This window comes from Erigeron canadensis, chromosome 6, assembly GCF_010389155.1.
Source record: "Erigeron canadensis isolate Cc75 chromosome 6, C_canadensis_v1, whole genome shotgun sequence".
Lineage (NCBI taxonomy): Eukaryota > Viridiplantae > Streptophyta > Magnoliopsida > Asterales > Asteraceae > Erigeron > Erigeron canadensis.
Window position 1 is genome coordinate 5,420,420 of NC_057766.1, and position 13,244 is coordinate 5,433,663.

At 30.8% G+C, this 13,244-nt stretch overlaps 1 protein-coding gene across 1 annotated transcript; it reads right to left on the reverse strand.

Moving 5' to 3' along the window:
• Nucleotides 1–4,317: 4,317 nt before the first annotated feature.
• On the reverse strand, nucleotides 4,318–12,139 carry LOC122603716 (bifunctional TH2 protein, mitochondrial-like). The gene is made up of 7 exons (XM_043776501.1): nucleotides 11,610–12,139; nucleotides 11,384–11,492; nucleotides 8,045–8,335; nucleotides 6,821–7,241; nucleotides 5,610–5,876; nucleotides 4,625–5,219; nucleotides 4,318–4,540 (listed from the first exon to the last, which is right to left on the reverse strand). Exons 1-6 carry the CDS (start codon nucleotides 11,936–11,938, stop codon nucleotides 4,804–4,806), a joined length of 1,833 nt encoding a protein of 610 aa, XP_043632436.1. The 5' UTR covers nucleotides 11,939–12,139; the 3' UTR covers nucleotides 4,318–4,540; nucleotides 4,625–4,803.
• Between the last annotated feature and the right edge of the window lie 1,105 nt (nucleotides 12,140–13,244).

A 13,244-nucleotide genomic window follows, 5' to 3' on the forward strand; every position in this document is an offset into this window, starting at 1 on the left:
AAGTGATGATGCATTCTAGTGTATGAACTTGTAAAGTTTCCCTTACAATGTTTACAAACCCACTATTTACTACCACACAGATTTTCATTACCAGCAACACTTAATAATGTGACTTCATCATACAATGGTATCCCAAACACCATGTTTGTATGAATAATCTTTAAAGAAATGGTTTTTCAGCATTATAGAATACAATGTTTTCTTTTATGTTGAAAGAATATATTTTTGGATCTTGGAAGTTGATACTTATATTAAAAAAAATACTATATATTATGGCTTAAAAATATTATTTCTACTTTTAAGATAATTACTTCTTTATTTAAACAAAATACGTTATCCGGGCGTTGCCCCAGGAGACATTATATTTATTGTGTTCCGTACTATATAAAAATTATTACATGTTTTTAGAAACATTATAAAGCTCAAAACTTGAGTTGATATTGATTTTTTAATTAATAAGCAATTATAAATTAAAAAAAATCGACAGTATAGTTTTATAACAGATTAATATATTATATAAATTCTAAAAGATAATAAGTATGACCGTAGAATATTTAAAATAAAAAAACAAATTAATAATACAAACATAATTAAAGCTAACTTCCCAAATAATTGAAAATAGAAAGTGAAACAAAAATAATCCATAATAATAAAATATCAACCGAAATAACATTGAAACTAATAAGTATTGTTTGCAAACAAATTTTTCGGAAATGGTTAGGTGTATATATTCAAAACATACACTCTACTGTTATGCGTATATATACTATGTAATAGTTCACTTGTAATAAGATGAGATAATCTTAAAAATGTTACAAACTTAAAAAAATAATAATATGCAATTAAAATAAGTGATCTTTTGTAAACAAATTCAAAGTAATTTAAAATATCAAAACATAATTTGTCAAGCTCAAAACATAAGAAAATCAAGTGGCCCATTAAAAAAATGAAAACGGGCCCAAAAAAATAAAATGACCCATTACTATTCTTTGCACGTATTTCCGTACCTTTGTTTTTAATATATATACGAGATATGTCACCCGGGCGTTTCCCCGGGAGACATTACATTTGTTATGGATTTAATAAAAAATACAATATTATTCAAGAGATAATGTGCCATAAACTTTTTGAAGAAAACATGTATTATTCAAATTATTAAAAACTGACATTTGTCAGTTAAAAAATGAATTGTAAAAGTTTTGTGTGAAAGTGAAAGTCGTTCGCGTAAACTTTTAGTGCTAAAAGTGTAAGAAACTTAAATGTTGTGGTGAAAATAAAAGAAAATCAAAAATTTTAAAAATTTAGTACTAAAAGTATAAGAGGTTAAAATGTTGTGGTGAAAATAAAATGAATAGAAACTTTATTATTTTTTACAAGTTTTCGTATACATTTCTTTTTAATATGTGTTAAAAAGTTTGTTGCTAAAGTGTAAAAGGTTAAAATATTGTAGTTAAAATAAAAGATTATCAAAAAGTAGAAAAATTTAGTGTTAAAAGTGTAAGGAGTTAAGATATTGTGGTGAAAATAATAACATTAAAAAGTTTACTAAGAATTATATAAGTTTTGTTCTAAAAATGTAAAGAGTGAAACTATTATGGTGAAAATAAAAAATAAAATAAAAAGTATACTATTTTATACACGTTTTCCCGTATATTAAAATAAAAGAAAATTAAAAACTATGAAAGTTTAGTGCTAAAAGTGTAAAGAGTTAAAATATTTTGGTAAAAATAAAAAGAATACAAAATTTACTAAAAAATATTATAGTTTAGTGCTAAAGTGTAAAGATTGAAAGGTTTGTGTTGAAAATAAAAAGAATAAAAAGTTTACTAAAATGCATTGTAGTTTAGTGCTAAAAGTGTAAAAATTAAAACTTATGTAGTGAAAGTAAAAAGAAATAAAAGTATATTATTACTAAAAAATATTATAATACCAAGGTGCGTGCATTGTATTTAATGCCTATTCCATAAAACGAGCGATTAAAGGAGTTTTAAGAAAAACGAATGGGCACCTCTAATTTTTCGAACCAAACCAATATAATTCGCTTATCTTGGATCACCATTTTCAGTCTTGGATTTGCGAACCAAAGGCGAATGTGATCACTTTCGTACCCGATTCTGGTTCGCTCGGACCAATTCGAAAATCGTGGGGGGTTCATCGAATTATGTGATTATGCTCAAAACTATCAAAGACGGCATTGAGTGTTTACTAATTTATTTATTTTTCTACATTGGAAAATTAAAGAAAAGTAATAATAACAACAAACGTAAATACGGAAAAGTCTTTAAAAAAATAACTTTTGTTGCAGAGTCGGTCTTGAAGATTCGAATGTTCAGGACAATGGTTGAAATTTTGCCCATGTAAAAAATTGTTAAACAATACAACACAATATTCTAAAGTGTTTTGAACCTAGTAAAGCTACACGGCTTATTCAACACCGAATTTATTAAATAAATTATAAAGTTATAAATTTAAAATTTGTAACATAAATTTGGAGTTAAAATTACAATATACGAATCACCAAAAATGATGTATTACTGGATGCATTCTTAATAGTTTGAAACCAATAATTAGTTTACTCAATAGGATTTTGATTTAACATTTTAATTTTATACCTTTTTCCAAATAAAATATCTATTTGAAGCTTCTTGTAAACATTAAGTTCATGTTGGTTTTGGTACCGGATGGATGTTCACGAGAATACATAACTGGTTAATTTTGTTAAAAAAATTATATGAACAAATAAATAATTTAGATTATAAATAATAAGATACTACAAAATGTGTTTATATTATTATTATATTATATTCTAAGAACAAATTCCTAAGATCAAATACACTTACACTTTATATATAAACAAAGATATAAATTATAATCGAAAAATATCACTGAAATTACTATCTTATATTGTCGTAGAATAACAAAAGAATTATCTTCATCCTGACGTTTGCCTTTTGTTTTTTTCAGACGAATTAAAAGAAGAATATGACAAAGTTCATTAGTTTTTTTTATTATTTTTTTGAACAACCAATGAAATGGTTTCATTAATTCTAACAAAGGGACCTACCTAGCAAGATGCTAAGTAGCCACTTAAAGGGGTGTCTTGAAACACTTGGTGTAATTTTTCTTTTATAATCTGGTATTGGTTTAATTTGCTTACTGACTTGATGTTATTTCAATGGCTAATGATGGCTATCGGCCTATGGACCAAAAGCTGACAAAACTAAGCCTATTATATTAATATGTAGAGTTGTAGACAACTAACTTCCTGCCCTAAGTCTATTTGTTGCCTTGGTCTGTCAGCCCTTCCAGCTCAGTACCAAAGCCGGTTCTGTTTTGTTATCGATGTTTCTGTCAAGGACTAAGGGGAAATGCATACAACAAAGATCTTATTGCATACTGATATCCTTCTAACTCAAAACAAGTTAATTCTTATCAAAAGTTCTGACAGCTGCATGACTTTTTTTTTTTGAACAGCAGTGGTGATTGGACTCAACGGTATGTCTCTTGACCACGTCACCAGCACAACTTTATCATTTGCTTGGAAGATAACTAAGTTGCTGTGATTTCTAGTTACAAATATACCATTTTTTGTGGTGATAAATTTATAACAATTTTCAACCAATTAAAATGAACGCATATATATTATTCCACACAATATTTATGTAAAATATCAAATATTATTGATTTCATATAGATGGCTAATTAAGTTATTATAATAAGTTTATCACTACTCCATGGCTAATTATAATCTCTACTCCCTAATAAAACAAATCTCACCACCAATTAAATATTTCTGTATTTGAAATACCTTATTTGCCCTTGGACTTTTTTTTCTTTACGTAACTACCCAAAATCCCTAATAAAGTAGACCGTCTTCCACACTACTGTCGCCACATTTTGCGGGTACCATGCTTCTGGATTGTGATTAAAATGCTCTTAAAAAAAATCAACATTTATCTCACCTTCCCGCAGAAACACATAGTAAAAATCCTAACTTAAAATTTGTTCCCCTCCTCCCCCCTTTCCTATCCCACGCAACAATTCATCACGTCTCCAACCATAATAAAATTACTTTTACGTTAATAACCACACCATTATCATCGCCAATACTGCCGCTGCATTGCACGAGCACCAATCTAGTAAGTACACACAAACACACACACAATTTGTTATTGCAACATATTACCTACATTTTTTCATTTTTTTAAAAATACAAACCTTAGTCAAGTATCAATGACAGTCAAGTATCAATGACCTGTCACATAATGCGCATCAAAAAACAAGATGCAATATACATGAACGTCGAACATAAGTACATAACGAGAACTTTTCCAGCATTACCATATAATCAGAAAAATAACAATCTGGTGCAACCGAAGGCTTCCCAAAAGGTCCACTACTAGATTTTCACATATTTACCAACCAAAAATTTTAATCGGAATTTGTATATTGAGAAGAAACAAAACTCAAAACTTTGAATTATGACAATAGATCCTCCTAGCTTCTGAAAGTATTCATCTCTGCAACAAGAACTCTTAGCCTGCAAAGAACAAACCTTGGATCAAGTTAGCAACAGAGCAATAAATAGAACAAGAAGTTAACAAGATCAAGAAAAGATACATACCCATATGACGACATTCGTATATAAACAGAAAAATCCTGTTGTGAGATGAAAATACGCAAGATTATGAATATAGATGGCCCAAAATTAAAAAATAAACAGCCATGAGAAGTTGCATCTTCGTTCTATTATATGTAAAGATGCCTCCTCTTTGTGCTATAACTACACATAAAACAGGGTTTTCAAGAACCAATGATGAAAGAATGTACTTCAGCCCAGCTAGAAACTGTATATAACACGCCAGATAGCGCCTTCCAACTAAAATCACTTCCATCAACATGCTCTTTCTGTTTCTTGATTAAAGCAGGAAACAATGGAACAAATGAAACACCAAAATGGCTTCCAATTTTTCTGAGACTTGAACTTGACCCAATAACAATGCCTATGTCAGCTTCAAGCAGGCAAAGTAAGTCACCAACCGAGTCGCCAATGTAAATTGTTAGATTCTTTTTGTCACTTTGGTCACTGTCTTTCAGTATGTCAGTAAAAGCCTGAAGCTTGTCAATGGGGGACTCGACCTTTTTGATGATTTCTCCGGTGGATAGAGAGTTTTCATACTCAAACTCATTCGCATGTATGTGCATACTCTGTATGCCCCCTGTTATTGATTAAAAAAACAAGGTAACTGAATAAGGAGAGAAGTTTGACTACACGAATAAGGAAAGCATAGTTAACAAACTAATAGGGGTATGTTAGGTAAATCAAGTGAAAATATTTTAGAAAGCTATAAGCATATTATAGATAATGGCAGTTTTCATACAGTAGCATACCGGTATTAGTATATAATGATCGAAATTTAATCAACTAAACAACTTTAAGACTGTTTTACTTGGCCGAGTTATTGCAACCTGTAGTGATCTCTATTTTACTCAAGATTTAAAAATAGCAATGACTTGTTCTAGGAAAGGCATGTACAAGGGTTTAAAAAGTCAATCAATCGTATTAAATGTCACATAGCAAGATTGCATAGAAGTCATAACAATCATACCTGAGGAGAAGGCGGACCTAATAAGATCAGCACACCAGCAATAGGACAAGACATGGACATTCACATTTAGATTTTCGTTCTTGGTGATGTTTTGAAAGAAACCCATGCAACCATCATGGAGAATAAGACGTTCACCAGCACGTTTAATATCTTCAATATTCAAACCCTTGAGTACATTCGATTCAATCACTCTCATGTTTGCCCTTCTCTCAAACTCCAATAGCTGTTCCAGTGCATTCTTCAGCCTCTCATAATTGAAGTCCTCAACTGCAAGACCACCAAAACAAGGTGTTTAGATATATGCTAGAGGTGGCAAAAGGAAACACTCAGATAGGAAGACTGTTCTAAATAGCTAACCTATTGATATAGGTCAAAAAGGTTGGGTTCACCCGAAACTCTTTATGTCCAAACATATTTAAAATTTACAATAATTAAAGTGTTAATAACTATTTCAACTATATATTGTAGTAATAGGTTACGGGTTTAACGGGTTCCTGGGCATTTACCCTTCCTCAACCTTAATTAAGTTGAAAACCAAGGGACATATCTCAGCCACACATGTCCCCCTCTTCTTCCCTTTCTTCAGTTTTTTTTTTTTTCTTATATAATTTTTGGTATAGGATTTAAATAAAAAATAATAATTTAATTACAAAATGAAGAAAAGGAAGGTAAAATAAAAAAAGGAGAAGAAGACGGGGAAATGTGTGTCTGAGATTTGTCCCTTGGTTTCCAACCGATTTATAGTTTTTATCTGATAACAACCCTATAGTAGTAATCTACTAAAGTAAATTAAGAGGTTTTTAATGCATAAAACATATACTCAGGGCAACTTTCAATCTGTTTGACCCATGTAACCTGTTTCCTTTGTATCTAAGTTTTTAGTTTATTTCACCTGCTTGACCTTCTAGATATAAACATAACACAAATCAACTCTTTCATAAGCAAATAGTCTTGTGGTTGTCTGATGATTAATCTGTCACCAAATCCACCAAATCAAATTTAAATAATCAAACTTATACTAACTGCAAAAAATAATATTACCAAAACATTAAGCAAAATTACTTTCATATCCTGCTTTTACTATTACTTCCTCAGCTAAGCAAAATTGTTATATTTTTGTAACAGCCTGAAAAGTGATTATCTGATTCTTCTTTATCAACTTTAAAAAAAGAAAACCGAATGTCAAAAGTGATTACTAGAGATGATTGTACCTTTCTCATTAGCCAATATACTTTCTGTGCACTGCTCGTACTCTTCTGTGTACTGTTTTGAGAGTACTTCCCATGTGTTTCTCAAGTCAGCCGAGGACATCCTAGCAATTTGACCTTCACTCTCAGGTTGACTTTGATCAGCTTTTGGTGCAGTAACTATTGCGATCTCAGCCAATATGGCAGATGAATCCACCACTGTGCATGTCAAGTCGAAATCAGAAAAAATCATAAGACGGTGTTCAGAAGGAATAAGCTGCTTTGATAATGGAAGAACAGTCTGCTGATCAACAGGCTGGGCTAAATAAAATTCCTTCTCTAATTTCAATGCTTGATGATAAAGTTTTTCCATGGTATCAAGCTCTTCACCCGTCAAAGAAACACTTAATTTTTCTAGCAAGTCTTCAATCTGGAGCATTGCAGCCTAAGTTTCAAAATTTGAAAAAGTCAAGAGTCATGTGCAGGGGTTCTTTGTATAGATTAGCAGACGAATCAAAACATAATAGATATATTATTATAAGAAACTATTTTATAAAAAATGTTCCACTTATATAGGATAGTAATGAAGCAGGTAGTATCACTTCGTTATGCAATACGAAGCTTATATCCTATTTCATTTTTATTCTTCAGGTTTCTTAGACGCTTTCATATTTCAAATTTTCCCCGCTACGGAAACATTCCATTCAGTATTTATTTTAAGCAAATCTATGGCTACCACAAGTGTGACTATCAAACTTATCAGAGATGACACTATGTGAAGCAAGAATGCATTATACATACTTCATTACATGTTTTTTACATTGAGGAATGATAGTGGGGCTTAGAGAAATTAAGATTTGACCAAAAAAGTAAGAGGTGACAATTTTGACCCAATACTTATCTCAAATGGATCAAACAGAAACGACTTGATTAAAAGTCTAATTCTAAGTCTATATATAACGAATAAATCTCAACTCTCGTAGATCATTTTAATAAAGAGTAATTCTAGGTTGACATATATTTTACAAACAAATTCTCACGAATATAAATTCCACCAATTATAATAAATTTTTGATCTAATATAATTAAAACACATGATTTATAGATAGCTTCAAAAAATGGACAAATAGTATTTGCTGAATCCAGCGCGACCTGTCTGTTTCAACCCGAACCTAAACTGATTTGTTAGCAAAGCACCCATATGGAAACATCTAATAGAAGTCGAAATGAAAAAATAAAATTTCATACCTGATATACTTCAGAGGAATACTTGTCAATCCATTTCTTGTATGGGTGGTCATCACCATTAGCATCTACAAGAGACTTGAGCTCCTTGCCAAGAAATACATAAAGCCTCATGGAGGGTGCCATTGCACCAAGTGTATATGCAGCAACTTTTGTTTTTTCAAAAGGGGTGGCGAGTTCTCCAGGACCTTTAACTCCTTCAACTTTCCCGGATGCAGTTGCCAACAAGAAATTCATGTACTTTGTGGTTGCAGCACTTGGAGTTGTTTCTTTTGAGAAGTCAAGACCCCACTCCTGTATATACATAAACGATAGAAATAAAATCTCTGTACGATCTACAAAACAAATTTTTCAATGGTTTGACTTCTTTAAAATGAGTTATATATGTCATATTCCAAAAGCAGAATTAAAGAAACAAAGCTCTCTTCACTAAAAGACTAGATTAAGAAAAAAAATTATTCCAATAATAGTCCTTCTGGTGTTCTTAAACTATCCTTGAGTAAAGTTTGGAAAATCAGTGATTTTGTTACAGTGTATTATTGAGCAAATATTTTTGCAAGAAAGTTTTTTTGCAACCCCTTTTAGTAAATTTAAATTTTGTTAAATAAAACTGGATAACATTTATCTTAAGGCCTCACCATTATCCTACAGCGGGTTTAACTTCTAATCATACAAAATTTCAAAAATCAAGCATCTTCGAAGTACTGCATACAATATTGGCAAATTCCTTTTGCTTGACACTTTTATTGAAATGATAACAGTTTTACAACTTGCCAAAACGCTGAAGTACAACATTGTTTTGAACGGAAATGACAATTTTGAAAGTTGATTGGTTATAAACACAATACATTCCAAAGTTAGGTGTTGTTTCAGCATTTTCATAAACAGAACGGCTGTGTTACAGCCAATTAACAAGCACAATGCTTGAACATAGTCCTTTATAAACAGATGTAGCAAACATAAAATTTGTACAAGTTTTGATAGTTACTTTACTATCATATGATGCCTATTGCATGTGCCTATATATAATGATGGGATCAACTGAAACTAGAGTTCCAATTGTGTTTTTCATTAAAAATAGTATCATAGTTACTAGTTAGTCATTTAACATATTAAAATCTATCCCCGCGGCATAAATTTTGCACATGCTACTCTTTGACTCAAGCAATAGTACAAAATATGTAGTTCACTGATTCATCAAACCGCCACAACATAAGTTCATCTACCATTTACTATGGTTTTTATAATTACTTAAAAGGGTTTTCTGATACTGAAAATGTTTTATCAATGCCCATATTAGATTTAACTTCCTTGTTTTTCGGTATATATGTCTTCTCACAGAAAAATAGATAGAAGCATAATTGTACTTTCACAATTTTCTAAAACATACTCTTGAAGAAAAGAAATATTCTCACAATATCAAGCACACCACCTTAGTCCATTTTAACCAAACTAAAAAACAAACATGAACTTCAGGTATGACTACAAGGGGGATAACACTAGGTTAAAAAATCATGTCAATCATATCAACTTGTTATGGTTGTCCTTGTGGTAAGATATTATCATCACATCAAGATACTTATATCCCACAAGTCCACAGTGCATTAATAAACAATACTTGCAATAATGACTATATATTTTGTTTGCTGTAATCAATTAACGTTTCTAATTTAAATGATAATCACATAGAAAAAAAAATGAATAAATAATGGTTGTTTTATAACAAATTCACAAGTACCATGGAAATTGAAAACAATCCTACATAAAAAACAATCAAAACTTCAAAAGCACAAATTTTTACCATGCGACGATCATATGATATATTGATGCCTAATGCATATGCCTAAAAACAATTATGGGGGTTTACAGAAACTAGAGTTCCACATGTGCTTTTCATAACAATAAACTTACTCTTGTAGTTAATCGTAGAGCATATTCAAAACTCCGTCCAAGACATTAATATTGCACATGATATTCTTTTACTTAAAAAAAACTAGTACAAAATACATGGTTCACTGGTTCTCATAAACTACTACAACATGAGTTCATTTAGTGGTTTATATACTTTCTATAGGTACTTACAGGTTACACAGATTTCCTGATATTAAGTTGCTTGTTCAATGTTCATATCAAATTTAACTTGGTTCTTTATTGGCATATGCTCAAAAAAAGAAGATAGAAACATCATTGCACTTCGTTACAAAAACATAGAAATACTCTCACAGTCATATCAAAACACTACCTTAGTTAACTTTTACTCAAACAAAAAAGCACAAATGATAAACTTTGGATAAGACCGCAATGGGAATAACAATCGGCTAAGACCATGTCAATCATACTATATTGATATAATAATAATTGTCTAAAGATAACATTATCATGTCAACTTACTATATCCTAGTACAAATAAAATGTCTCTTTTGTCTCACATTTTCCAAACATGCAAAGAAACTTAAATATATAACTTTCGGGATGCGTAAGGACTGCTGTGATGTACCCACACACTTAATTGGGTGCTGCAGTGTTGGATGGCTAAGGAAAGTTGTCCGAGCAAAGAAAATTCTGATGTTGAGGGCCAAATACAGATCGGCAACTAGAGGCTTCTGAAATTTGTTTACATAAAAATGATGCAAGATCACCATCCATTGCTACCTGTTAATTACCACTGGGGAACCAATCTCAAGCAAGGGGTCCGGGTTTTGATGTTTTGTCGAATTTGACAACAAGACTGAGATAAATCGAAAGATAGTTGTGAAGGGCAACTAGACCAGTCAACTACGATCAACTCATTTGACAGTAAGGCAAAAAGTTAGTTACTATAGATTCACGTATGAATACCTAATTGGCTGGCACACGTCATAGTTGGTTATAGTTCATACAAAATCAAGGGTGGTTTCTAACATAATTGTGCCCAACTGAGAGTTCATACAAATTATGAAAAGGAATTGTACATGTGGTCATCTGCTGGTGTCTATGAGAGTTGCTATCACACTTAACTTAGTAGTTAATCCTTTTATGTTTGTTGAAAAAAATATCAATCAGAACATCACTCTCACAATCATATCAAGCAAACCATCGTCCAACTTTAATCAATCTAAAAAACATAAACGATTCCTTCTCGATAAGACTTAAAGGCGAACAATTGGTCAACATCTATCAACTTGATACAATTGTGATAGTGAAATAAATAATGCTATCACATCAAGACACCTACACCTTATTGCAAATATAATGTATCTTTGATATCACATTTTCCGTAAAACACGCAAATTAACTTCACTACATTAAAAATAACTACATAGAACAAATATAATCAACAAAAAAACAAGTAGTAAGTCTTACTTGAACAAAAGACCCATGATGTTTTAGCTCTTTAAGAACCCGTTTTCTCAATTCGTTAATCGACACCTTAACATCATCGTCATCTGCACGCTCTTCAGCTAATTCATATCTACAAAAACAAAACAAAACACAAAAACCCATCAAACAAAACACAATATTTTCGCAATTTACTAATAAAAACCCCAAAAAAGTTCAAGAAAGCATTTAAAAGTGACCGAAAACTTACGCTTGAGCGAAACATTTATAAAAGTGAACATCTTGAGAAATATAATGTGAAAAAGTTTCAAGCTTTAAACTACCAGAAGCCAAAGAAACAAGAAAAGGAGTATAAAGTGTCAAAATTGATTCTTTACTAAATTTATCCCAAAAACGCTTTGCAGTGCTTTCTTCTTCATTTGGGCTTTTTGAAGTTGTAGACATTGATGAAAATGTTGAGAAAATTGAAATGGGTTTTTGATTTTGATGTTGAATATATAGAGTTGAAGTAGATCGAATTGTGTTTTTGATAAATTTTATTGAAAAAAAATTGGGTTTTTTAAAGAAGAAAAGGAGCATCAAGAAATAAAGAAAAGATTTTGGGGGAATTATTTTTGGAAAGGATTTATAAAGCAAGAGTTGGGGGGTTGAGTTAAAAAAGGGAATTATAAAGGGGGAATCAAATCTGGGGTGAATGAGTACAAATACATGAAGACATATAGGTATAGATATAGATGTGTGTATCTAATTATCTATGTATAGGAGAAGAAGAAAGTTGTGTAGCAGGAAAAGTTTGAGTTGGGTTTTTGGGTGGAGAAATTGGAAAAAATGGAAAGTGGTGGTAATGTTCAATTTGTTTTTGGACTTGGGCTTTGACCAAGGAAGGCTTTTCATTCATCTTGATTTTATTTAACTTTTTTAATTATCTTTTTTCCTAGCTCATGTCATTATTAGTTTAGCTCATGTTATTGTTAGTTTATAATAAAAAGATTAGGCTTTTATGACTTATTTTATACTTTATGATGTATCTACTTCAGCTTTGAAAAACCATCCCTGACGTTTTGTATTTAAACCTTGAGAAAAACATAGGAATTAAGTCCTTTTATAAAGGTTTGATTTAGGGTTATTCAAATTTAAGTCTGAGGGGGCAAGGTTTACCCGTATTAATCGTTGTGTCTTCAAGCGGATTAGTAGGGGTTTTCCCCTCATCAAGTATTTGAAATAGACATTTCTATTTCGAATGAGTTCGCTAGAATGAACTCGGTTAAGATAACGTATGCTAACCCCCCGTTGTCGAATCACGACACCAAGTTTCCAGCGAAATTCACTAAAAGAAAAAATCTAGAATCTAACAATAAATATTAGTATAATAGTTTTTTTATAAAATGTTAAATGTGAAAAAGTATATGTTATTAAAAGGGATTTCAAAAATAATTTAATCACTCACGCCGAATAAAATGGGATCGTTTGTTTTTCTCTTTAAACATTCAATATTCTATTGAGATATAAATGAAAAAAAGTTCCTACAAGAAGCCAAAGGATTACAACAAGATATTTGCACTGTTAATTCAAGTAGGCACGATAAGTTTAAACGCTTTGACAACCAAAGAATATATGACAATGTTGATGTAAACATATTGGTTTAATTAGTCTAAAAAGTATGATATCTTTTTACTTTTAAATATTTTCTATCTTTCTTAAAAGTATTATTTCGTGTTCTAACTTTTTTTGTTTAGTTGAAGTATCCAATTTTTCTCGATAATACTTCAATTTCAAGAGCTATTTCATATATCTAGGCTAAATACCTTTTCTTTGTTCCATTCATCTTGAAAGTAACTTCAATTGAAGTTATAAGATGTATATATTATTAATAATGATATACAGT